This window comes from Tripterygium wilfordii, chromosome 13 (assembly GCF_013401445.1).
Source record: "Tripterygium wilfordii isolate XIE 37 chromosome 13, ASM1340144v1, whole genome shotgun sequence".
NCBI lineage: Eukaryota > Viridiplantae > Streptophyta > Magnoliopsida > Celastrales > Celastraceae > Tripterygium > Tripterygium wilfordii.
In genome coordinates, this window is record NC_052244.1 from 13,505,061 (window position 1) to 13,531,063 (window position 26,003).

Consider the following 26,003-nt stretch of genomic DNA (forward strand, 5'->3'; position numbering starts at 1 on the left):
GTATAAGGACTTAAAGCCAAGACTTGACCAATTACAAACTAACTTCATAAAAGCAAACTAATGAAAACAGAAGAAAGGACATTTTCCAAATCTACAAACTGAAAAGCTTCCTTATTTTCTGGGCCAGAACTAGTGCACCATTATTCCATTGGCTAGCAACAAGAACTGCCATTAACTACCTGCTAGCACTTGATGAATTATTTTAACGAAAATGATAAAGATCACAGTAGTTGTTGGTATTCCAGTTATCCCAACTGCTAAGATGAATGCACATGATCTAAGTGAATTCGTGCGCTTTACATATTCCACATGATACACATGAAATAATACGCGTACAATTCAGTAGCTGGGATAACTGATATACAAGTTGCTGGGATCCTTATCATAATTGTTATTTTAATTGTTGTGTATTGCTTGAGAAGCTGCAGCGGAAGCACAATCTTTGGTCTGAAACCCAATCCTCTCATCATCCAAATCATACACAACCTCCATATTTTGTTGTTGGAAGCTCCCAAACACACCAGCTGGTCCATAATCACCATCATCCATACTTTGGAACAACAGACACTTCACAGCAATTGAGTTAACTGGTGCACTCATGGCATAAAAGTGATTCCCTTGTGGCAAAACAACACTCACATTATTCAAGAAATGGAAGGTGACTGAAGGAAACTGATCATCCATGAAAGTATTGTTTGGACATGGGACTTTGTAGCACAAATCAAACCCAGTTCTTGCTTCTACTTCGCTGGCTCTTGGATAAGTTATCATTGAATCAAGTTTTGAGAGGAGTTGTGAGTAGAATGGCTCAGGAAGGTGAGTATAAGTTGTGCCTGAATCAATCAACATACCTCCATTGCCTTGTGAATCAAACTCTCTTAGTGTTAAGGGCACTTGGGTTGGACTAATATTGGTACCTACAGTTATAGCCTCTAGACCCATGTAATAGTAGTTTGGGTACATAGGACTCTTCAACATTGGAGTGAATTGCATATTGTTTCTAGAAGATATAGCAACATCACCAATCACTAATGGGCTTGAAATATTAGGGTTATTAGCAAACTTGAAGGGCAAGAAACAGTGTGAAAAGCCCTTGTGAAGGAACCCTAATTGAGAAGGCAAAGAAAGTGGACCCTTCCCAAACCCAGCAATCCCAATAGGTTCTCTATAGGCAGACCCAACACACCCAAAAGTGAATTTTGGGATATCTCTAGTGATCACACTAGGGTTACTTCCATGAACCCTAAGTGTGTCCCTAGTTAGTGTCCCAATTACAACCCCTCCAGCACCATAAGTGTAAGCAAAAGAAGGACAGGGTCTAGTGCAAGTGCCTTTGAGTAGCATACTCAGTGAACATCCAGACACAGTGCATGGATCAAGAGAATTATCAGAGCTATGGATGTCAATGCAAAATGAGCTTGAACACACATCTCTAAATGATGAAGTTGAGTGAGAAGGAGAATATGTAGCCACTAATTTGTTGTTCCTATAGTCATCACAATCCATGCAATCAAAAGATAAATTCCCATAAGGGACCCAAGTAAGGTCACTCCCAGTATCCATATAAACTTGGATAACTTGTGGGGGTGTACCTAGAGTTAAGGATATCAAATACCCATCTCTAACTTCCCTCAATGGCTCCATTATGTCTGAATCCTCTGATGGCCGTCTTCTCATGGAGGATTTTGGAGTGGGAAGGGAAGCCGTAGACCGGCTCAGACCAAGAACTAGTGAATTAGGGTTTCCCTGTCTTGCTAGGGATTTTGAAGTGATCATTGAGAGGAGGAAGAAAAAAGTGGAAATGGAGTAAGCTAGTATTGTTGACATTGTAAACTCACTTAATTCTCTAATTCTTTGTGTCTTGTGTGAATTCTGATGGCTTAATGGTTAATAGTGGTATGTATATATAGAGGAAAACTTGCTAGGGTTTTGGCGACTTTGCTAGGATTTGCATGGATACTACTTTGTAGACATAAACTATTTCATTAATATATATAAAAACTAAGTGAGTGCGCGCATGCTTTATATAATATTTACTTCATGAAATTAAAAAAATTCAGTTGAGAGAATTAATAATATTGGTGAAGTAGGCTTTGAGGACCCCATGTTTTCATGCATGTAAAGAGCCACCTATTGGAATATGCTGACTCAAACACACAAAAACAGTTTGGTCGTTATTTGTGGGGAGCACGTGGATGGCAAGCTTTGTGATTCTCATAAAATTTTTTTTTAAAAAATCGAGAATGATATCATATAAGAGTTTGACATTGGACATCCGAAATGAGCATAAACTCGAACCATCAGATCCGCATGCATAAAAGTTTCTCACATAACGACATAATAAGTATTTGGACCATGGTCCAGCGCATGAGTTCAATGGTATTGCGAGGATCTCTTGAGTCTTTATGGTCCGGCCCCATAGAAATGCAGTGATTAAGATAGACGTGGTGTACATGATACCTATAAAGTGCTTATTAGGATACTTGTAATACATAAAACCGGCCAATTTTGATTAACTATTGTAGATGATGAATCATTAGTGCTGATAATTAAGCCGCAACATTGATAAATTAGTTTTGTACTAAACCAAGCCACATTGCCTAAACAAATGCTTAGGTGGTGGATTCCACCGCAAAACCGGTAGGCCAATCGGCATCAACTGGTCAAATCTCACATGGGCTTTACATTTTCTAGACGATAAAAGGAATCGTATATGATATGATGTATGATTGATGTTGGATTAATAGTACAACAATAAATGTATTTAATTTGTAAGTAATTTAATGAGGGAATCAGTACTTGACATGGTGCAAATGAAGAACCAAGTCTATCTGATGGGGGTGGACCTCAAGGAAGGCACTTAAAGCGAACTGTGTGCGAGCCCAAGTCTCTGTTCCTTTGTGTGTGTTTTGGGATTGTAGGGTTATATTTTATAAGATGTGTTTTGTAAAGCTTGGAGAGATTCCATGGTTTGTAGCATAGCCACGCTACGGGCGCATTTGGTTCACAAAAGAATGAAGTGTGTGAGATGCACTAATGCGAAACACAACAGGTAACTCAAATAGATCGAGTTTCCCCTCATTTGTCGGTTGACAAGGCTCATCAAGAACTTCAATGAGATTGGGAAGGTCCGAGGATTGAAAGACTCTGAATCTCCGATACTACGAAATAAGTTTGAAAAGTTGTGCGAATATCGAACCATGAATAGTCCAAATCAACACCACTTTGTGATGAGGTATTATTTATTTTTGAGCTTAAACCCACACGAATTTATAGAGCCTTATCTATTGAAACAAATACCGCGGAGGCTTTTTATCGAACACTTGGCGTGTGCCCTATTGCCACAGCTGACAGCCCAATATTAACACAAACTCTCTGGTTATCTTATCACAGGCACAGCCAACCCCACGGCCATATATTTTGTCAGATAGTGTCAGATAGTGGACAAAAGTATTTTTTTCATTCATTGACTCACGTATATATAGTGTTACACAGACCTAATCAACCACTTATCAGCTGGACATAGACTAAATTTACTCCTTAAATTGTGCCGTAACACTTGACTAATTACAGCCGTAATACTTGACTAATTTGTGCTGTAACACTTGACTAATTACAGACTAATTACAGCCGTAATACTTGACTAATTTGTGCCGTAACACTTGACTAATTACAGACTAATTACAGCCGTAACACTTGACTAATTTGTGCCGTAACACTTGACTAATTACAGCTGGATACAATATACACAACTCACGTCTACACTCCCCCTCAAGTTGGTGCGTAAAGATCTACCATGCCCAACTTGTCAAGTGAGTTAGAAAACACAACACTAGAAACCGCCTTTGTCAAGACATCAGCTAACTGATCTTCAGACTTCACAAATGGTACATCAATAATCTGTGCTTCTAGTTTTTCTTTGATAAAGTTCCTATCTACCTCCACATGTTTGGTGCGGTCATGTTGTACCGGGTTATGTGCAATAGCAATCGCAGCCTTATTGTCACAGTACAAGGACATAGCAGAACTCGGCTTATACCCGAGATCTCTCAACAAATATTTAATCCACAATAATTCACATATTCCATAGGACATTGCTCTATACTCAGCCTCTGCACTTGATCGAGAGACAACCTTTTGTTTCTTACTTCTCCACGTAACAAGGTTACCTCCAACAAAAGTGAAGTAACCTGAAGTAGAACGTCTATTTGTATTATCACCTGCCCAATCAGCATCAGTATAACCCTCAACATCTAAGTGACCATTCTTCGTGAACATGACACCTTTTCCAGGTGCACTCTTCAAGTATCGAAGAATTCGAATGACTGCATCCATATGTCTCTCACTAGGTGCATGCATGAATTGACTTACCACACTAACAGCATAAGCAATATCAGGTCTAGTATGAGATAGATAAATTAATCTGCCTACTAGACGTTGATACCTCTCCTTGTTGGTAGGAACCTCTCCCGGGTCTTCATGTAGCTTATGATTTTGTTCAATTGGTGTGTCAACTGGTTTGCAAGCAAGCATCCCTGTATCAGTCAATAAGTCTAGGATATATTTTCTCTGGGAAAGAAATATTCCTTGATTTGACCGTATCACCTCTATGCCAAGAAAGTACTTCAATTCTCCAAGTTCTTTCATCTCAAATTCATTTGACAGAAGTTTTTTTAAATTTTCTATCTCAACACTATCATTCCCTGTCAATATCATATCATCCACATAAATAATTAAAGCAGTTACCTTGTCTTTCTTGTGCTTCAGAAATAAAGTATGGTCTGAGTTACTTTGTCTGTATCCAAACTTTTTCATTGACAAAGCAAATTTACCAAACCAAGCTCGGGGAGACTGTTTTAAGCCATATAACGCTCTCTTTAACTTGCACACCATTTTAGGTTGTTCTGAAACTCCAGGTGGTAGATCCATGTATACATCTTCCTTTAACTGACCATGTAAAAAGGCATTCTTTACGTCATATTGTAACAAAGGCCAATCATTATTTGCGGCTACAGATAACAATACTCTTACAGTGTTGATCTTTGCTACCGGTGCAAAAGTCTCATTATAATCCACCCCAAATCTCTGATTGTAACCTTTGGCCACCAGTCTTGCTTTGTATCTTTCTATCGATCCATCAGCATTATATTTGATAGTAAAAATCCATCTACACCCAATAGTTTTCTTCCCCGGAGGTAACTGAACTATGTCCCAAGTATCATTCTTTTGTAATGCTCTCATTTCTTCAGCCATAGCTTCAGTCCACTTAGTGTCTGCTAATGCTTCTTTTACCTGTCTTGGAATAGATACAGTAGATATTTGATATAAAAACGACTCATATGACTTGGGTACTCTATGGGTTGACACATGATTGCCTATAGGATATTTGGCTTTAGCATTCAAGTCGGCAGAATATTGAAGTTTTGATTTGCCTCGGTTTGTCCGAGCAGGTAACTGATATGCTGGGATAGTAGACTCAAATTCAGGCATATTGGAAGAATTAGATAAAACATCATTTATTTCAGAAATTACCTCATTTGGACTCTGGACGTGGTCTTCTTGTGGTTTCTCGGTAGTTTCAGGACTGATTTCAGATGTTGGCATCCAATCACTAGTTCCTTGACAGTCGGGCACAGTAGCTGAAGTGGTATTTCTGGGTAAAGTATGGGTAGTCGGTTCAGGTACAGCATCAAGAGTAGTCGATGGTGGAGATGGAATATCTGGTGGAGGAGTGGAAGTTTCTGGTGGAGTGACTGTAAGTGGATCCCAATGACTATTATCATCCATATCCATATTCATACTCTCCCCCTGAGGAGAAGAGGCATTTGGGAAAAAATAGGACAAATCTTCATTAAAGGTAACGTCCATAGTTACATAGAACTTTTGAGTGGGAGGATGATAACACCGATAGCCCTTTTTGTAAGGAGCGTACCCCACAAAGACACACTTAATGGCACAGGGATCAAGTTTACTCCTTTGATGAGGGTGAACATGAACATAAGCCACACAACCAAAAACTTTGGGAGGAAGATTAGGAATGGGAGGAGCAATTGTCATATGAGTAGTAAGGACTTGTAGTGGAGTTTTATATTGAAGGATGCAAGAAGATACCCTGTTGATGACATACATGGCAGATAATAAGGCATCCCCCCATAGGTATTTTGGAACATGTTTATCTATTAGTAGAGCTCAGGTAACCTCCAAAAGTTGACGATTGCGTCTCTCAGCCACACCGTTTTGTTGTGGAGTATAGGGACAAGAAGTCTGGTGAAGTATTCCACGTGACTGAAAAAAGGTGGTAAGAGTTTCATTGACATATTCCCTTCCATTGTCTGAGCGAAGAACCCTAACAGGTGTATCAAACTGAGTTTGAACCATAGTACAAAATTGTTTAACAATACGAGGGACGTCACTCTTGTTTTTAAACAAATAAATCCATGTAGTACGAGAGCAATCATCAATAAATGAAATGAACCATCGCATACCACCAGAGGTAGGATTTTGGGATGGACCCCAGACATCAGAATGAATCAAAGCAAAAGGTTTTATTGATGCAAAATCACTTAAGGGAAAAATATTGCGGTGACTTTTAGCAAAAACGCAGGTCTCACAACAATTGAAATTACGAAACACGTCAGATTTAAATAATGAAGGAAACAAATGTTTTAGATAGCCTAAAGATGGATGTCCTAAACGTTGATGTCATAAACGAATCAACTTTTCATTCCTCAACAGGTGGGTACTAGTGTGATTTGCCACAACATCAGAACCAATGCCACTGAAGTACCATAAGTCCCCTCTCTTAGAACCACGCCCAATCTCCTCCTGAGTGTAAAGATCCTGAAAAATACAATGTTTTGGAAAAAAATGACAAGAATAGGCAGTCATAAGTTTAGACACAGATAACAAATCACGGTCTAAAGATGGAACAAGAAGCACATTAGATAAGACAATGGTAGGGGTAAGTTGGATGGTTCCTGTACCAGTGACAGGAGCAGTTTGGCCATTGGCTGTGGTGACAAAAAACTTGGAGTGATTTTTAGTGAAGGTAGTAAATTTTCTAGAGTCATTAGTCATATGATCAGTCGCTCCAGTATCAACTATCCATGCATTATTACAAGCAGACACAAAAGTACATAGAGCAAAACTAAAGTTACCTGACATGTCCTCTTTCTCAAGTTCAGTGTCATCATCAGTTGTTATGGTGGTCACAAGAGAAGCTCGACTCCCTTGTTTCTTACCAATCAAGTCATCTGCCCAAGTTTCAAAAGCTATAGCATCAGTTGTAGCAGGAGCCTTCTTTGTTCCAGTTATATAGCCAAGTTTTTTCTTGCTAGCAATGGACATACGAGCAGCACGGGACCAAGAATCATAATTGGATCTCCCAGTTAATTTCTCATGAGAGATCTTGAAGTTGTCAGTTGTATTACCAGACATGATGAAGTATCTAGAGGGTAGCAGCGGAAGTTGAGAACAATAAGCAGTGGAATACAAGACAGTGCAAGTTTATGTGAAGGAAAAGAATTAGTTAAGAAGCAGTTTTACGTGAAGTAGTAGACAACCAAAGTTGTAGAGAAGAAGTTTCAAGAGACAGTAGGAAATTTTATGGTTTTTTATCGTACTTGCTCCGATACCATGTCAGATAGTGTCAGATAGTGGACAAAAGTATTTTTTCATTCATTGACTCACGTATATATAATGTTACACAGACCTAATCAACCACTTACCAGCTGGACATAGACTAAATTTACTCCTTAAATTGTGCCGTAACACTTGACTAATTACAGCCGTAATACTTGACTAATTTGTGCCGTAACACTTGACTAATTACAGACTAATTACAACCGTAACACTTGACTAATTTGTGCCGTAACACTTGACTAATTACAGCTGGATACAATATACACAACTCACGTCTACATATTTTATCCACCAAGCTACAATACCAAAATACAACCACTTAAATATTCAGCAAAACAAATACTGCCATGCCATTAATGAACGGACAAGAAACTCCCTATCAGTAAATGGGCCGGATTGCATCACTTGGGCCTCTTGAGCCTTTAATCATTAACCCGCCTGCGCTGTTTTGGGCTCTGAGCTGTCTAGTGGGCTAATGACACATGTCAGTCTTTCTTAATGGTGATGTGAAGCTTACAGTACGAGTGACCTGACTGTATATCAGAGTTTGCAGTCAGAGTTGTTACGAAAACTAGCCAGTTTTGACTTTGACCAAATACCCCCCTCCCACTCCCACAGAAGAAGTGGTCAAAGCAGTCACAGTGATACAAAACAGCGTTCCCACCTTTGGAGTTTGGTCCTCCATTTATCATCAAAAGTTACTGGCCACAGTTAGATAAAGTAACCGAAAGGTTAAAACTCAAAAGACTTGTTGAGGGCTGCCTGTTGGAAATGTCGGTACATGTATCTGCTTTGGCTTTATTGGTTCATGCGGATGTTACACGATTTTATTCTTCTAAGTCATTACCCTTTGATACTTGAGCCCAAGAAAATTGCCTTGTCAATGGTATTTTGGTAGGTAGTAAGAGAGTGTAGTTAGGTTTTGTTTATCTGGTTTGGTTATCAGGAGAAGGTTATTACTAAAGCAGGAGAGGACAGGACAGGACAAGGCAGGACAGGACGAGCGTCGGCGAGTTTTCAAAGAATGGCATTTTCGTAATTAAAGGGAGAAGCGGAGGGTGGTAATTGAGAGACGGAAAGTAGGAGAAGAAACCAAGAAGACTAAAAAAGAAAGGAGCTGGAATCACATGGGCTTGTTTGTTGTCTCTCTTAGCTACAAGTGGCCAGGGCTTCCCTTCCTTCTTCTGCCCCTTGGCTTCACCATGATCTCCCAAACTGACTGATAATCTGAACAACTTGTCTTGCTTTCTCTCTCTATGCATGGCTGAGGACAAGGTATCACTCCCTTCTTCTTTGTTTTGCTTCTTCTGATTCCTTTTATTCTCCCGGAATGTGCAGATTTTGAAATTTTTTTCCCAATTTTTTCCTTTTCGATTTTCTGGAGAGAATGATTACGTAGAGAAACAGAGAAGGAAGGTTAATTTTGATTGTTAGCGTTATTTTTCATGAGAGAAGGAAAGTCATGGAGTGAGAATTTTTCCCGTCGTCCGTTTTTTTTTTTCTTTTTCTTTTTGCGTATTTAATTTCGGTAGCGTGACAGAATATTAGTTTTACTTCGTTTTCTCGTTTACCAAACAGAGAATCGGGATAGATTGTTCCTATTTCTGGATCTGGTGCTGTGAGCTTGTGGGGCAAAATTCTACGTGCATATTTATTGTTTATTTCTCTTTGTGGGTTGTCTCGATCTATAAGATCTTTTGATTTGTTTCTCTCATTCATATTTTCTCTCTGTAATTAAGAGGATTTAATTATACTGCCACAAGGTTTTCAAATCTATGCTTTGAGCCTGTGGGTCGAGTGGTATTTAGATCTTATATCTTACTTTTATTGTGGTTTGTTCAGATTATGTTGAGCTAAATTTTTCTGTCTGCATGGTAATTTTTCTTGCGTTAATTCTGCTGTAGATGGTGTAGGCTTTTGTATTATTTCTAAGAGATTCTCCCACCACGGCATTTTGTAGTCTTTAGTTCGTGTAGTTAATGGTATTATGAATCCTGCAATTATACTCCTTCAAGTTTCGTCTCCTTCTCAGTCAGTGAATAGGGAAATATCCTTGATTGAGATTTTCTTGTGTTGTGATTTATAGGAGATTGCAGCTGCCCCTGTTATGGATGGAACCGATCCAGTTACTGGTCATATCATTTCCACAACAATTGGGGGCAAAAATGGAGAACCTAAACAGGTAGCTATTCTTTTTATTATTGCTTTTTTACAAGCAAAATTAATTGTGTTAGATACTTAGATGTCAAAGCATGAGTTATATTGTAGCTTGGAAATTTAGATTATTGCATAGCTGATGAGTGTTGACGTTATTTTTGCAATTTACAGACCATTAGTTACATGGCAGAGCGTGTTGTGGGGACTGGGTCATTTGGTATTGTTTTCCAGGTACACATAGATTGTCTTTATTGATTCTAGTTTATGTCTTGGTTCACTTTAACATGCTATTGTTGCTATTCTTGTAGGCAAAATGCTTGGAAACTGGAGAGACCGTGGCAATAAAAAAGGTTTTGCAGGACAGGAGATATAAGAATCGTGAACTGCAGTTGATGCGTGTGATAGATCATCCTAATGTGGTGTCTTTGAAGCATTGTTTCTTTTCCACGACTAGTAAAAATGAATTGTTTCTCAATTTGGTCATGGAGTTTGTCCCGGAGAGCATGTATAAGGTCTTACAGCATTACAGCAGTGCAAAACAGACAATGCCACTCATATTTGTCAAACTTTACATGTATCAGGTATTGGCAGTATTCACTTTTAGGTTTATTTGTTACTTATTCAGTTTCTCGATATATTAATTCAGGAATATTTTTCAGATTTTCAGAGGATTGGCATACATCCACACTGTTCCTGGAGTTTGCCACAGGGATTTGAAGCCTCAAAATATCCTGGTATTCCTAACTTGTTATCGCTTGCTTTGAAGAAATCAGGAGACCTTTTTTCTTTCTCTTTAGCTGAAGTTAATCACTTAATTGTCGATCTGCAGGTTGATCCTTTTACTCATCAGGTTAAGCTCTGTGACTTTGGAAGTGCCAAAGTACTGGTAAGTCAGTACCCTCATCAGTTTTCATATGGTTTGTCTAGCTAACCAGCAATCATTGAATTCTTTTTTCTCCGGGAATTTACGAATAGAAGAGTACATTAAGCATCCCCCAGGTCTCTTGAGTCTTGATCTTGTGACATCTTAACAGTCATTGGGTGTTTGATTCGTGTCATTGTTGGATGATGCACTATTTTGCGTGATATGTCGTTTTTGATGGTGATTGTTCGTCTTATCATTGGCAGTTGTGAATACCGTTAATGTGATCGTTTCTGTTTTTTCCCTGTAGAAAGCTTCATGTAATTACTATATATCTCCTTGTTTTTAGGTTAAAGGTGAAGCTAACATATCATACATATGTTCACGTTTCTACCGTGCACCGGAACTTATATTTGGTGCCACTGAGTATACCACTTCAATTGATATCTGGTCTGCCGGTTGTGTCCTAGCTGAGCTTCTTCTGGGCCAGGTCAGAATTCTTTACATGCACTAAAGATTCTAAATGTCCCTACAATATCTGTGAAAGACTATCTAAAGACAGAATAATTTGGCAGCCATTGTTTCCTGGAGAAAATGCGGTCGACCAGCTTGTGGAAATTATCAAGGTACAGTTTGCATGATACTGCTTGAAGATGAGGGAGTATCTGGAGTATCACCATGTTAACTCTTTTTATGTTTCCCTCTAGGTTCTTGGTACTCCAACTAGGGAAGAAATCCGTTGTATGAATCCCAATTATACTGATTTCAGATTTCCACAGATAAAAGCACACCCTTGGCATAAGGTTTGTGATTTTCCATTTCACATTTCTCGCAGAGGCAGAATTGCCACCTTGTTAACCTTTTCTTGTCCTTCCCTAAATTTCCATCGTGCCAATTTTCATTGTATGCTTTTTTCCCCTCTGCTTTTGATTTTTGGTGTGTGCTCATTTTTTAGAGCATATGGCATTGCTCCTTGCCGAAAGCTTTTCAGTTGATAATTTGTGAACCCAAGAAAGATGGTTGCAATAACAATATTATATTTGCATTTAGGTTTTCCACAAGCGAATGCCTCCAGAGGCAATTGATCTTGCATCGAGACTACTGCAATACTCACCAAGTCTTCGCTGCACTGCGGTGAGTTTAATCATTCATTGATTTCTGTTCTAGTTCTACGGATATGCCACTTCTGTGGATTTTATTCCATGGGTCATTTGGGAGTTCAGTCCACTATTCCCTTTCCTTCGATGAAGGGTACTGGAAGCATGTCCACTATTCTATTTCCTTTGGCAAAGGGTAGTAGATGCATGTGCACATCTTAACTTGTAATTAAACTCGAAGGAGGAATTAGTTGTTTTTTTTTGGTCAACTTTTCCTAACTTGTATTTCTTTATGTTATCATAGCTAGAAGCATGTGCACATCCTTTCTTCGATGAACTCCGCGAACCCAACGCTCGCCTACCAAATTGCCGCCCTTTTCCGCCTCTTTTTAACTTTAAACAGGAAGTATGTCCTCATCCTTTTCTGGTCCTTAAATTTTTTGTGACACGATACAGATTTATTTCTCCCGTGAATGATCTTCCTTAGGTTTTTAGTTAAACAATAAAGATTGTGAAATTGTTCATGATAATGGCAATTGTTACGAATGCAGTATTTTTCTGCAATCAGAGTGTTCTCATCTCTTCAACAAATCATCCATTGAAACCATGGTTTAGCTAATTGCATTATTTTGGGTGCAGTTATCTGGGTCATCTCCTGAGGTGATCAACAAATTGATACCAGATCATGTGAAACGGCAAGTAGGTCTGAGTTTCTTCCACCAAGCTGGAACATAAAACTAGACAAGAGCAATGCGCAAATTGATATCTGCCTGTTAACATGTGATGGAAGGGAGTATAATCTCTACTTGTAATCAGTATGCATTGAATTACGCTTCGGTTTTCACTTTCGGGATGTGCCAAGACTCAAAGACAACTGGGTGGCTGCGCCTTGATTACTGGTCTTCCTTGATGCTTCATCACTATGTTTCCTCTCCTCTCTTTACTACGTTTTTTTCTTCTTTCTCTATTTTCATATTTTTCTTTGTTCTATTTATGTAAATGTTCGATAGTGAAAATAGATTGAAATGGGCTGACCAGTAAGGTGCTAGTAGAGGGATAAGTGCTGAAGACTATTGGTAGCTATAGGAGTAAAGGCCCCTAATAGAATGGCCTGAGCATAATGTGGTGGTATCGGTGGTCATCGGATTTTGTACCTTTTCCAGTTGTTTGTACTAAGTCGGTGGTTCGTGGATATCTGGATGGCTTGAAAACGTAAAATCGTTGTTTCTTGCAGTTTGTGAAGAGTAAATTTTATCATTCCCCTTCTAATCCAAGTGTTGCAGAGTTTTGCTTTGTTTCCTTGTGGCTTGTTGCACTGTTTTGTATGCATTTTTAGGAGACACAACGACGTCGTTCTTGCGATGGAAGAATTATGATTAATTATTACCACTTTTGGACCGTCCATTTTAGACTTCGAATTCAAAGTAATGACTTTTAGCGGTCAAGGAATAATGATGAGCAATAATTATTTAACGTTTGACAAAGCAAGCAAGTTGTCGTTTTTGTAATATAAAATTAGTGTGAAGAAGACAAGGGGACAGCCTCTGTCATTTCCAAATCTCGATACTTTTCTTCCCGCTTTCAGAGCTACTCTACTGATCTTAGGATCACAGAGACTCTTTGTCCAATATTCTTACCCTCACAAAAAATATAAAAATAAAATAAACCCAATTCATCATCTCCGATAAGAATCCTATTTGTTAATTACTATTCAATACAATTAGCTGCCCGATATGCAAAATGACAAACAGGGAGAAAGGGATTTCACGAATACTGTTCAGCAGATTCAAACTCTGCAAAAGGGTTTCCAGAACTGGTCTATTGTTTCGTTAATGGTTGCTCAATGGAGAATGTAAAGTTAGTTTTGTTGCTTTTATTCGTCTTCTTTTGGTTGCATATCACTAACATAGAAGCCTCTATCAGTCTTCTCTCTCCTAAAGGTGTTAACTTTGAAGGTAAATCTTTCCCCAAAGTAGTTTTGAGGAGGTGGGTTTTGTCAATCTTTGTCAAATGATTATTCTTGATTTCTGTATTTAATCAGTGGCTGCGTTGATGGCGGTGAAGAAGGAGATGAGAGATGAGAGGCGTGTAATGGATGGGTGGGATATCAACTCAGTTGACCCTTGTACTTGGAACATGGTTGCTTGCTCTGCTGAAGGTTTCGTCGTTTCACTGTAAGTATTGGTTCCACAAACAGAAATGAAAATGCACTTTGATTTTTCTAATAATTCAGGACATTGATTAGTTTGCAAATTTTGGTTTTCATTTCTTGTTAATTTTGGTTTCATTACCTATGCCTGTGGGCTATGGATTCTTTCATTTTTGGATGTTTGTTGTTATTGATGGCAGTGAAATGGGGAGTATGGGATTATCTGGGATGCTTTCGCCCAGTATTGGAAGCTTGACTCACCTTAGAACAATGTAAGATACCTTCTTATATTTACATTTTTCTGTTTTTCTTGGTTGCAACTTATATGCCGTCTACATTTGAATTCATTTGTTTTTCCTTCGTTACATACCAGTTTATTTGCATTGACGTTCTGAACATTTTTGTAGGAGTAATTTGATTGTTTTATTAATGGGAACTAAAGAAATAACTTGCCCTTTTCAGTTGGCTTTGAAAGACATATCAGTTGAGAGAATGTATATTCAATTTCTTTTTCCTGCACTTATTTAAGTTATCTGTGCAATCGTGAGCAAGGATGTAATGAAATGATTAGTGGTTACAAGTGCTGACCAATGATAGCCTTCTCTGCCATATTGAATTTACAGGTGGCATGCAGTAATACTTTTCTGATTCTTGAAATCTTTGCATTTATAGATTCAAACTACTCTCTTATAATTATTGCTGGCTTTGCAAGTTATTGTTCCCTAATTTGTTGCTTGAGAAAATTGTGATAAGAGTGAGGAAATATCTTGATTCTCTTCTATTGTAATTACTGGATTCATTTTTGACATTATTGAATTGATATTTTTTCATCCCATTATACCTAGGTTATTGCAAAACAATCAGTTATTTGGCACCATCCCGGTTGAGATTGGAAAGCTTCCAGAGCTTCAGACTCTTGACCTTTCGGGTAACCAGTTTACAGGAAATATTCCAAGTTCCTTGGGATTTTTGAGTCATCTAGGCTACTTGTGAGTATGCACGGCCTTACTTTGCCATCTATTTTCCAACTAATCGTAATAATGAAATTTTAGCTAACACTTTTAGTTCTAAATCGTTGCATGCCAAGTTTTTCAGGCGGCTCAGTAGAAACAAGTTATCTGGCCAGATTCCTGGACATGTTGCAAATCTTAGCGGTCTTTCATTTTTGTATGTGTTTCATCTCATGCCATTGCTGTTTTTTTCCCTTATGGATTGTGTACCATGATCATAATCATACTTCTAATTTTCAGGGATTTATCTTTCAACAATCTCAGTGGCCCCACGCCAAAAATACTAGCCAAAGACTACAGGTTTGATCTCTAGTGGAAAGAGACTTTATTTTTTTTCATCCATAAATCCTGATTTACTTATTTCTTAGTAAGACTTTTCTAGTTCTGTGGCATGAATGCTCATCAATCTCAGCTTCATATAAGCATTTTCATATGCACATTCCTCCATTTGTTTCCACTTTCCACACTTTTTTGTATTTCTTTTTCAATGTTTTATTAGCTGTTGATTCAACTTTATGCATCTTGACTCATGAATTCTCGAAGGTTCTGTTATTTCAATGGTTGGATTTGTTATTCATTATTTTCTCATTTCAGAGTTTCCTAAAATTTGCATTGTGAGAAATTTACTTATCCTTTTTGTTTTATCCTAATTGAGGTATTTGAATTTCATTGTAGCATTACAGGGAACAGCTTTCTTTGCACCTCCACATCTGTTCAAATCTGCACTGATGTCTCGAAGCCATGGAATGGTACAATGCTTGGAAAATTACAAACAAGTTCCCTAATTTGAAAGTCGATATGATTTATACTTTCTACACTTGCATGACAATTCAATTGCAGACACAGGTTCGTCTCCAAAAGGTGGTAGTCAGCATCGATGGGTGATTTCTCTTATCATAGCCATCAGTTGCATATTTGTTGTTTCTGTGATGCTACTAGTCTTTTGGGTGCATTGGCACAAATCTAGTCTGCCCTTTATATCATATGGTAGGTACCTAAACAAAAACATTTATCTTAAGCATGTACATGATGATGAATTATATGAATGACTTTGATGATTTGATGTGCAGTACAGCAAGATTTTGAATTTGAAATTGGCCATCTGAAGAGGTTTGCATTTCGTGAATTGCAAGTTGCAACCAATAATTTTAGTCCTAGAAATATCCTAGGGCAAGGTGGATACGGTGTGGTTTACAAGGGATGTCTTACCAACAAGACAGTTGTGGCAGTTAAGAGGCTGAAAGATCCAAATTACACTGGAGAAGTGCAGTTCCAAACTGAAGTTGAAATGATTGGACTGGCTTTGCACCGAAATCTCTTGTGTCTGTATGGATTCTGTATGACACCCGATGAGAGGATGCTTGTGTACCCTTACATGCCGAACGGAAGCGTTGCTGACCGCTTGAGAGGTTTTTGTTTCATTTTAAACATTAAAGAGTGCTCTCTCTCTTTCTTATACACACACGGAGTCACGGACACACGCTAATTTAAGGAAGTGGGACTTTAGCTTACTTTCATTTTTTTAAAATATGAATGAATGTATGATCCATGATAAAAATGAAAGGAGAAAACAAATACATGTGATGGATTCTCGGTGATATTCTCATAGACTCATGTAGTTGACCCCAAACTTTTAGGATAAAGACTCGGTTGTTGATGATGATGATAAGTTAAGGAAGTGAGAATCTTTTTCTCTTTCTTATTTTATGTTAGTCCAGAAATGTGTTGTCTTCCATTGGATAAAATTACATTTGCAAACTGTTATGTTTAGAAATCAAGCAGTTGAACGTCATCTATTAGACCCTTGGTATTGGATCTTTCCATTCTGCTGGAACTTGAATTTTATGTCAATTAAAATTGGATTAAAGTACAGTGTTTCTCTTCTATGCTTTATCTTTAATGTCCTGATTTTCTTTAACAGAGACTGGTCGGGAAAAGCCTACTCTGGATTGGAACAGAAGAATGTGTATCGCCCATGGGACTGCCCGTGGACTTCTATACCTGCATGAACAGTGCAATCCAAAAATAATTCACAGGGATGTCAAAGCTGCAAATATTTTACTTGATGCAAGTTTTGAAGCAGTAGTTGGTGATTTTGGTCTTGCTAAGTTGCTAGAGAGAAGGGAATCACATGTCACTACCGCAGTTCGAGGCACTATAGGACATATTGCACCTGAGTATCTTTCAACTGGACAGTCCTCTGATAAAACTGATGTCTTTGGATTCGGCATACTTCTTTTGGAACTCATAACAGGGCCAAAGGCATTGGATGCTGGAAATGCTCAGGTACAGAAAGGAATGATTCTTGACTGGGTGAGTTTCTATGAACATACTTTATCTGCCCTACTTTTTTTATTATTTAGTTTGAACCTGGTATTCTTACCTTTTGATGGGGTATGACCGTATGAGACGTGCCAATGTGCCATAGTTATTTTCGATTTTCAGACAATTGATGACTTTTCTAGCCAACTAAGCGCTTTCCGCTGCATAGAATTATTCTAAGTCCAATAAGTAGCAACTCTTTATGAACCTTATAAGCTTGACTACATACCTTAATTTGAGCATAGCAGAAAGACCACTATCTGAACTCGAATCATTGTCCTGTTATCTTGAATAATAACAGTATTCGTGTTACTTGAGTTAAAATATTTAGAGATTCCTGCTGTGCCTGTGCTATCAAATGGTTCATACTATTTATAACCCGTTTAATCATTGGTTAGGCCATATTCCTGAAGATAATACCATTTTGTGACATTGGTAAAAATTGTGCAGGTCAGAACTATGCACGAGGATAAGAGGCTAGAAGTGCTAGTTGACCAAGATTTGAAGGGATGCTTCGACGCAGTGGAGCTGGAAAAAGCGGTGGAATTGGCTCTGAAGTGTACATGTTCAAATCCTAGCCTGCGGCCAAAGATGTCAGAAGTTTTGAAAATCCTGGAAGGTCTTGTCGGCCATTCAGGAATGGAAGAATCACAAGGCCAAACCGGATCTGAGGAAAGGGCTTATAGTTTTTCAAGACATTACAGTGACCCTTGTGAAGAATCCTCCTTTATAATTGAAGCAATGGAGCTCTCTGGACCTCGGTAACAGAGTATGGTTTTGTTATTTAGCATTTACCTGTAAATTAGTTTTGGATTTACTCAAATCTACAAAGCAATAGCATTCAAAATTTGCTATTCAGATCCATCCATTAGTTAGCATCTGATACGCGAGAGCCAAACTCCATAAATTTTTGATTGCATTGGCTGAGATTCATGTGTTCTCCCGCAAAATCGGTGGTCGAATGTGTCATAACTTTTGTCTATTTCTTTCCCAGTTGGAGGATGGAGTTGGTAGTAGTAGGACCATAGTTGATGCACAATCTGCTGGTTATTGAAACATATACACATTGCATGTGTCCGAGAGAGAAGTTCACTTATGTGGTGTGTTGTATTCATGTAGTTAATATGAATGTCTTTGGTGATCAGAACATAAGAGCCCAGAAGGAAGCTGCAATGTGAGGGGGAGTGGGAAGTGTGGGACTCCATCGTCATTCACATAATCCCCCCATCACAAGACCCCAATTGCAAGTTCTTGATTTCTTGCATAAACAATGGGAGGGTTGAAGATAGAATTCAAGCAGTCGAAGCGTGCTTTCTTCTGTTTGTGTGGTCTATCATGTTAGAAATCTCAGTTTACTCACATCAACAATATTGTTCGCTTTGAGTCATATTGTCCGCTTTGGTTCATATGGTTCCTTGGATAATAAGCTAATTCAAACTAGTTGCAACTCTAGTGGTATAACTTAGAGATCACAGGTTTAAACCTCGTAAACAATATTTTCGTGTATTATGTGGTAGATGACTACGTATATCTTGCATGGACCTTGCCCAATAGTAGAATCTTGGGCACGGAAATTGTTTAAACTTTTAATGAGCTGGTTCAATCAATACAGAGTTAAAAAGAAACAAAAAGGCCTCAAAGAGGAGCAATTTCCGTGCAGTCTACAATAGATGGTGTGTCTCAGTTTCTGGGTGCAGAAGGGCTACCAAGTAACAACAGGCCTTCCTAAACAATAAGAATAGGATACGGTTTGTTCGCTGCCTAACATCAATCCGTTGTAGTCTAGTTGGTCAGGATATTCGGCTCTCACCCGAAAGACCCGGGTTCAAGTCCCGGCAACGGAATCGAAATTTTTTTTCTTTGCTTTTTCTCTATTGGACCTTTAAATCTTGGCCCAATGCTTCTTCCATATTTAAGCCCAAGTTTGCCTTTTATAAGCTTCATTTTATATTCGGCCCATTTAACCCGTTTCTAAGGGTATTATCGCCAATTTCAGATCATCAAGCATCCCATTTGGCCATTACAAAACCCTAGGACTCGTCTTCGCTCCTCGTTATCCCCTGCACCGCACTCACCCTACCCCCTTCCCTTCAGCGCCTCCGCATCACAATGGTCTCTCTTCCACTTTTTGTTCCCTTTCAGATTTCAATCCTTAATTGCATCTACGATTTCGATGAAGTATTCCATGTTTTTTTTTTGATTGTTTTGGTTGTGTGTAATTATGTAGGCTTCCGAGAAGAAGCTGTCGAATCCAATGAGAGAAATCAAAGTGCAGAAGCTGGTTCTCAACATCTCCGTTGGTGAGAGTGGTGATCGTCTCACCCGTGCTGCTAAGGTCGGTTTTGTAATTAAACAGCTCATCCCTCAAAACTTAGCATTAGAATACAGTATGAAAGTCTTTTCCTCATATTTTTTTCTCTCTTTTATTTCGATTTCTTCAAATAGGTCCTGGAACAACTCAGCGGCCAAACCCCCGTCTACTCCAAGGGTACTCAACTTCAATTCGTTATTTTTTAAAACAAATTTTGTTTCATTTCCCTTTTTTGGGGGGGGGGGGATATTTGATTTTGGGATATGGGTTTTATGTTCATGTGTTGTGCAGCGAGGTATACGGTTAGGTCGTTTGGAATCAGGCGTAATGAGAAGATCGCTTGCTACGTGACTGTGAGAGGCGAAAAGGCAATGCAGCTATTGGAGAGTGGCTTGAAGGTGAAGGAGTATGAGCTTTTGAGGAGGAACTTCAGTGACACTGGTTGCTTCGGGTTTGGCATCCAAGAGCACATTGATCTGGGTATCAAGTGAGTTTTCAATTGTGAATCTTTTACTAACTATCAGCAGCTCTAATAGCATTTTGAGATTCTGTATCTTTTTGCGAATTATCATTAGCTCCGGTTGCATTTTTGCCGGTTATTGTGGTCTTTTATATAATAAGCATGATTGTCGTTTCTGTGGATCAATGCATCTTCTGAAGGAGACATTACTCATTAGCTGATCTTCGTTCGGTGAATGAAGGCTATCTCTTTTGGTTTTACTATCCACTTCGAACATAACTAGCATTTCCACAGTCCAAATTCTTAGTGCACCTATAATAAGATTGATATTAAGCTACACCATAACCATCGAATGTTGAGTGACTATTTTAACTCCTTCCTTTGTAATAGATGTAATATTTATTTGCGCCAATTTTACAATGAGCGTCTTTTGCTAAGTTAAGAAATATGCTTAGATTCGTCTATAGTAAATTGAAGGACGGACTTGCTTTACTTTCTCTGTGCTAGGACAACTCGAGCCATTTTAATATTGTATGAAGCATGAATAAATATTTAACATTGTTGATCTGTTTTTCTTGTGACAAGGCTGTGTCCATTCAATCACCTTTCTTTTAACTGGAACCTCGTTGAATTATAGTTGCTGAAATTCCTAGGCACTTATTCTGTGGAGGCTGGTGAAATTGGATAATTGTAATTTAATATAAGTTTATTATTGTATTGGCTAGTGGAGCTGGATATATGTTGTCCATTTGATTTGTTCTTGTTGCGAAATTGGAGTTGCCCAGCAACTGACAAATTTATTTGTTTTTTCCTTCTTCAGGTATGATCCTTCAACTGGTATTTATGGTATGGACTTTTATGTTGTTCTGGAGCGTCCAGGGTACAGAGTGGGTCGTCGCCGCAGATGCAAGTCACGTGTCGGAATTCAGCACAGAGTGACTAAAGAGGATGCAATGAAGTGGTTCCAAGTCAAATATGAAGGAGTTATCCTGAACAAGTCTCAGAATATTGGAGCTTAGGAAGATGCCTTTACTATCTATGTTAGTTTTTGGAAATTGTTGTTGGCTGAATTTTGTGCAAAACTGTAACTTGAGTTACAATTTGACTTGATGTTTATGAATTGGTAGAATCTAAATTACTATTTTGTTGATTCTGTAGTGGTTATTGTGATAAACCAGCCGGGTGCTACATTAAGCAATTCCATTTGCATCTCTATATTGGTTGGTTTGTGGTGTTTGAAAGAAAAAAAAGTTTCTTTTTTTTATGAACGTATATTGATTTTAATTTCGTTAACTTAGTGTATGAGAGGATTCAAACCGTCATGCTGTTATTTATTTGCTGTTCCTAAGTTGTGCAAAATGTGTTGGGAGTCTCGTTTCTGTGTACAATAAAAATGTCATCAAAGTTCACTTACAATTGGTGCAAATATTGTCTCCCAGATCTACTCGATTTCGATCACCTCTGGTAGCGCATACGAATATGAACAACGAACCAGGAAAAGTAATGAAACACTCTCCTTCTCTCAGAAATATATGCGTGTATGTATGTATGTATACATGAGAAATTGAAAAATAATAGTGCAGAAACATTGCGGGGCAAATCTCCTTTGGCAGTGGGTATACAAATTTAGGGCTTGGAAGCACCTGAACTTGAAGTGGCTGCCTGCCAATGGAGTAGTTGCCCAGTAATGCAATTGCAACTCAAGAAGACTCAAGACAGTACTGTGTAACCCTGCATATATTAGTTGATGTCTTCTGCATATATTTATAAGAAACTACAAGTAGCATATCCTGTGGAACGATCCCTTCCTTGTGTAGTTCAACCCCTTTATCACTTTATTCCTAATACCACAAAATGTTCAGAGACTACTCAACAAACTATATATATATATATATCAAATTATCATGATTTTATACATAGAAATATATAACAACAAACAAATCCAGGATATGCTTTGGAACAAAATCTCTCGGCAGATTATAATTTGCTGTATTACAATCAAAACTCCCTTCAGATTTCCTTTTGTTGGTTCTCATAATCTTACCTCCACGAATCAAGTAAAAAAGTTGCGAAAATGCCAAAGATTTTAGTATTTTTGTCTCAACTATCTCAAATATTTAAAATGACGCAAATTATTCATGTGAAATCATGGTCCTCACACACCCTACATAATAATCCATATGAAATCATGTGTGTACATACACCTCAACATTTGAGATAACTAGGACAAAAAACATTGAGATTCGTAAAACTTCTGAAAAAGTTAAGGCTATTACTTTACAAGTGTACGCAGGTCATTATAGTGTCATACAATTCATGATAAGGTAATTGAGAATTACAAGACGAAATTTTTTTTGAAAAAGATGAAACTGCAGATTCTTATGCAATAGAAGATCCCCAAGCATGTTCTTCATCCCTGTTGTTAGTAACCTGCCTTTCATGCAACGAAGAGCCACCATTTTAAATGCTCTTCAAAAAAAAAGAAGAAAAAAGAAAGGGTGGTTGCTTTCTTTATGCGCAAACTCGGAGCTGCGTTTACAGGTAGATTCTGTAATTTTTATGGGCCATATCCATGGATACTATATAATTATATATGCATATATAGGAAATAAAACATTTTATAATAAGCTGAGAGAGGTAGCTAGAAGAAGCAATTTTTTTTTGATGGAATGATATATACGTGAAATGTCATCATATATAGATAGATACTTGATATGTACATGAAATTCTGTCATCATATTTCATGGGATTAATCCAACAACAAATCAAATCCAATCAAAACAGAAGTAACAACAAACCGAACAAAAGTAGATATGATTAATCAATTAATCACAGAATTGAATCTAATACAATCAATTAATAAAAGTAGTTATTCCTTTTACTAGAACGCTCTTCAGAGTTCAGATGCTCGATCTCAGCTCCACCCGCTGAGATGTTCACCTCGCCTCGCTTCGATAGAGATGCTTTGCTGATTTACCACTTCCCTAACCGTATTTTTTATACGAATATCATCAATATACTTGCTAGGTGCATGTCATATGAATGACATATATATTTAAATGCAATAATGGTGTATCATAGTGCCGTTCATTTAAATATATATTTTTCTTTACGCGAGAAATCACATATACTATATTTCGGGCATGTATTGGGTGAACACATCATGAACCTAAGGTTTTGGTTATCAAGAGATGTACTTATAATATGTTTGTATTTATGTACTTTTTTTGCCTCACCTTTTTGTCTTTCTATTTTCAGGTTCTTACAGGGAAGGTGACACCCAGAAAGAAGTTTAACATCCACATGTATATATATATATATATGTATACACACACGCGCACACACACACATATAGTGTCAAAATGACTGAAGGCAATTCGAAAAGTTGATAGAGAATACATGCAGCGCATCAATTAGCTGTGGATGCTTCAGCATGTTCGATTCCGCTGCATGTTCGTCTTTCTGTGTTAAATGTATTCTTGTTTTTTTGGTAAGTGAGCGGGGTGAGGGATTCGAACTTGGGTACCATCATCAAGTTGAGTATATGTCTTAACCACCTCGGTTAAGGGGTTGTTCGCGAGTTAAATGTATTCGTTTATCACGCTATGAAGAGGTACCTTAATTTGTGTACGTGTATATGTGAAGACTCGAGGTTTGCATTGCACGACTCAACTCCTTTCACCTCCATATATAACCATGTCCATGTCAAAAGTGCAAATCAGTGTTATTTAGTTATTAGGAAGTAGAAACTCAAGAGAGCTTTAATTTATATTGGCTAACCATCCATGCATGTACAATAATAAGTACTAAAACTAACAAAAATAGAAAATGAAGGATCCGGGACTCTGCAATTCATTTAAAACTATAGAGTCTACAATTTGAATCAAATGGTTTGAGTGCTTTGAGAGGTTTGTCTAACCACCTGGCTACCCCGCAATCCGCGATAATGATTGGAACTTGAGTACTCTCCATGTTTTGATTTGAAATTTTATCTATCTGCGCTTGAATTATATATGAAGCAATAATGGCGTGCCAAGAAATTAAGATGGTCAACGAATCATGACCTTCCTGCATGGATATACAAATGTGTATATATAGCATGATACTTGTTAGGTATACCCATTTTATCTGGTAAAAAGAAAGGCAAAAAAAGGTTCAGCAAAAAATTTAATCCAAGTTAATCAAATGACAACTGACAAAGTAAAGGTGCACTTAAATACCTCGGTGAGTCGTTGTTGTAACAGCCCACCCCTCTCCGATCCAGTGAATATTATCATTTTTGCATCAGTCCATACTAGTCCACAAGGTTTTGTTCTCCTAAACCCTTATGCCCAGACAATGCATATACTCGGTTAAGAGATTTGAACTATTATATTCTACACTTCACCTTTTCTCTTATCCGACGTGGAATTTAGAGCACAACGCCCCTTCATCACTCGGTAGCTCGAACAACACCCATCAAACTTGACATTGTAGAGACTTGTGGCCCGCCCCTTTAAACCGGGTGCTACACTGGTAATGCGTAGAAATTATAGTTAATTAATAAGGAGAATTTAACTGTAGTAACTACGTGTTAATGCAGTCATGCAGAAGAATTACTGGGCAAATCCCCTTTGGCAGAAGGCACAATTCTATTCTATATACAAGAATGCATAAATTGTGTTAATTAATGGCTGCCTGCCAAAGGAGAAATTGCCCTGTAATATGCAGCTGCACCCATGAAAGTGTTGCGCTTGTAGAGATGATGCTCATGAGGCTTCATATTTATGGGAAACAAGAGAGGGCATATCCAATGGAACGATGCTTATTAATTTTTGTTGTGTTATTCATGGTTTTTCATATGAGTTTATTCCATCTATATACCATACTCAAAATTGTACAATATATAGAATCAAACCTTACATCTGCTTTGGACATGGAAGATGTGGGAGAATGTTCTCATGCAAATATGTACAACGTCCAAGTTCAGCAGTCGGTATCTCAATTATCCCAATTGCTATGTTGTACGCACATGATTTTATGTGCATCTTGTGGGACATATGGAGCTCATAAATTTACTTAGATCATGTGCGTATAACTCATCAACTTGGATAAATGGAATCGCAACTTCTGGGATCTTTATCATTTTCGGTGGAGGCCTTCCATATTTTTCTCACGCGGGCTGTACACTATTGGACTGGAAAAGAGAAGATCTCCCGGCCCATGAAATTTTGACAGAGAGGCCCATTGATAAAACATTAATGCATGGGCAATATCTTATTGCAGCCTCTAGGTGCTTGTTGAAAGCAAACATTATCCATTGAAGAGTAGAACAAAGCTTTGGTAGAATCTACTAAATAGCCAAAGGGAGCCATTTAGTTCTTGTTAGTATTCAGAGCCTCGACCTGGATACTTGAGTCTGACCCCATTACGAATTCACCAAATCCCGCCTCCATTGCCACTTGTAAACCATAAAGCACTGCATAAGCCTCTGCAAAACTTGGATCAAAGCCACCTGAATAGCAACAGAAAATACTAAGAAAACAGCCCCATAATCATCTCTTAGGATAGCTCCCACACCGTTTGCCCTGTCTTCTTTGAAGGTTGTGCTATCAACGTTAAGCTTTAGACCCTTCTCAAAAGTGGTCACAGTTTCAAGTTCTGCGTGCTGTGAGGTCTGCATAATTTCTAATAAGTCGTCGGTCATATTGAACTTTGTAAACCGATGTCGGTTTGACAAGCGTCTTCTCTAACTGTGCACTTTGTTGGGGTCGCGGTAACAAACTCATCCTAAGGGCAATAGCTATGACTCAAGCCAAACATTTTGTAGCGGATGAGTATTCTTATGGTCACACCGATTAATAGTTGCTATATTGGTTGCTCATGCGCACACAGATGAAAAAGACAATCACAACAACAATTCATTCTTCTTCACTGGAGTTAGAAATTAGTCTCACATGTCGCAAAATCATAGCTTAAAGCATCAAATAGATTTTAATACAGGTTGCTAGCTAG

The 26,003-nt window shown here is 38.1% G+C and overlaps 4 protein-coding genes and 1 non-coding gene across 7 annotated transcripts; 4 read left to right on the top strand and 1 right to left on the bottom strand.

Annotated features, from left to right (window-relative positions):
- Positions 1–396: 396 nt before the first annotated feature.
- LOC120012617 (probable aspartyl protease At4g16563) lies at positions 397–1,827 on the bottom strand. Its single transcript, XM_038864053.1, has one exon. It carries the CDS (start codon positions 1,825–1,827, stop codon positions 397–399), a length of 1,431 nt encoding a protein of 476 aa, XP_038719981.1.
- A 6,930-nt stretch (positions 1,828–8,757) lies between these two features.
- LOC120012183 (shaggy-related protein kinase eta) lies at positions 8,758–13,026 on the top strand. 3 transcript variants are annotated; one of them, XM_038863488.1, is made up of 12 exons: positions 8,758–8,916; positions 9,728–9,823; positions 9,970–10,029; positions 10,107–10,379; positions 10,458–10,532; positions 10,628–10,684; positions 11,010–11,150; positions 11,236–11,286; positions 11,368–11,463; positions 11,711–11,794; positions 12,062–12,163; positions 12,397–13,026. In XM_038863488.1, exons 1-12 carry the CDS (start codon positions 8,902–8,904, stop codon positions 12,490–12,492), a joined length of 1,146 nt encoding a protein of 381 aa, XP_038719416.1. In that variant the 5' UTR covers positions 8,758–8,901; the 3' UTR covers positions 12,493–13,026. The 3 variants fall into 3 exon arrangements, with proteins under 3 accessions (XP_038719416.1, XP_038719418.1, XP_038719417.1); XM_038863490.1 differs by lacking the exon at positions 8,758–8,916 and adding an exon at positions 9,289–9,311; XM_038863489.1 differs by lacking the exon at positions 8,758–8,916 and adding an exon at positions 9,369–9,623.
- Positions 13,027–13,175: 149 nt separating this feature from the next.
- Positions 13,176–18,296, top strand: LOC120012182 (probable LRR receptor-like serine/threonine-protein kinase At5g45780). Its single transcript, XM_038863487.1, has 11 exons — positions 13,176–13,712; positions 13,799–13,931; positions 14,107–14,178; positions 14,752–14,895; positions 15,002–15,073; positions 15,157–15,216; positions 15,592–15,665; positions 15,757–15,903; positions 15,987–16,325; positions 16,838–17,229; positions 17,689–18,296. Exons 1-11 carry the CDS (start codon positions 13,601–13,603, stop codon positions 18,001–18,003), a joined length of 1,860 nt encoding a protein of 619 aa, XP_038719415.1. The 5' UTR covers positions 13,176–13,600; the 3' UTR covers positions 18,004–18,296.
- A 713-nt stretch (positions 18,297–19,009) lies between these two features.
- Positions 19,010–19,082, top strand: TRNAE-CUC. Its single transcript has one exon. It is a non-coding gene; the product is annotated as a tRNA-Glu (tRNA).
- A 140-nt stretch (positions 19,083–19,222) lies between these two features.
- LOC120012184 (60S ribosomal protein L11-like) lies at positions 19,223–21,236 on the top strand. The gene is made up of 5 exons (XM_038863491.1): positions 19,223–19,350; positions 19,466–19,573; positions 19,684–19,726; positions 19,841–20,036; positions 20,830–21,236. The coding sequence occupies exons 1-5, from the start codon at positions 19,348–19,350 to the stop codon at positions 21,026–21,028; spliced, it is 549 nt and encodes a 182-aa protein (XP_038719419.1). The 5' UTR covers positions 19,223–19,347; the 3' UTR covers positions 21,029–21,236.
- The last annotated feature ends 4,767 nt before the right edge of the window (positions 21,237–26,003 follow it).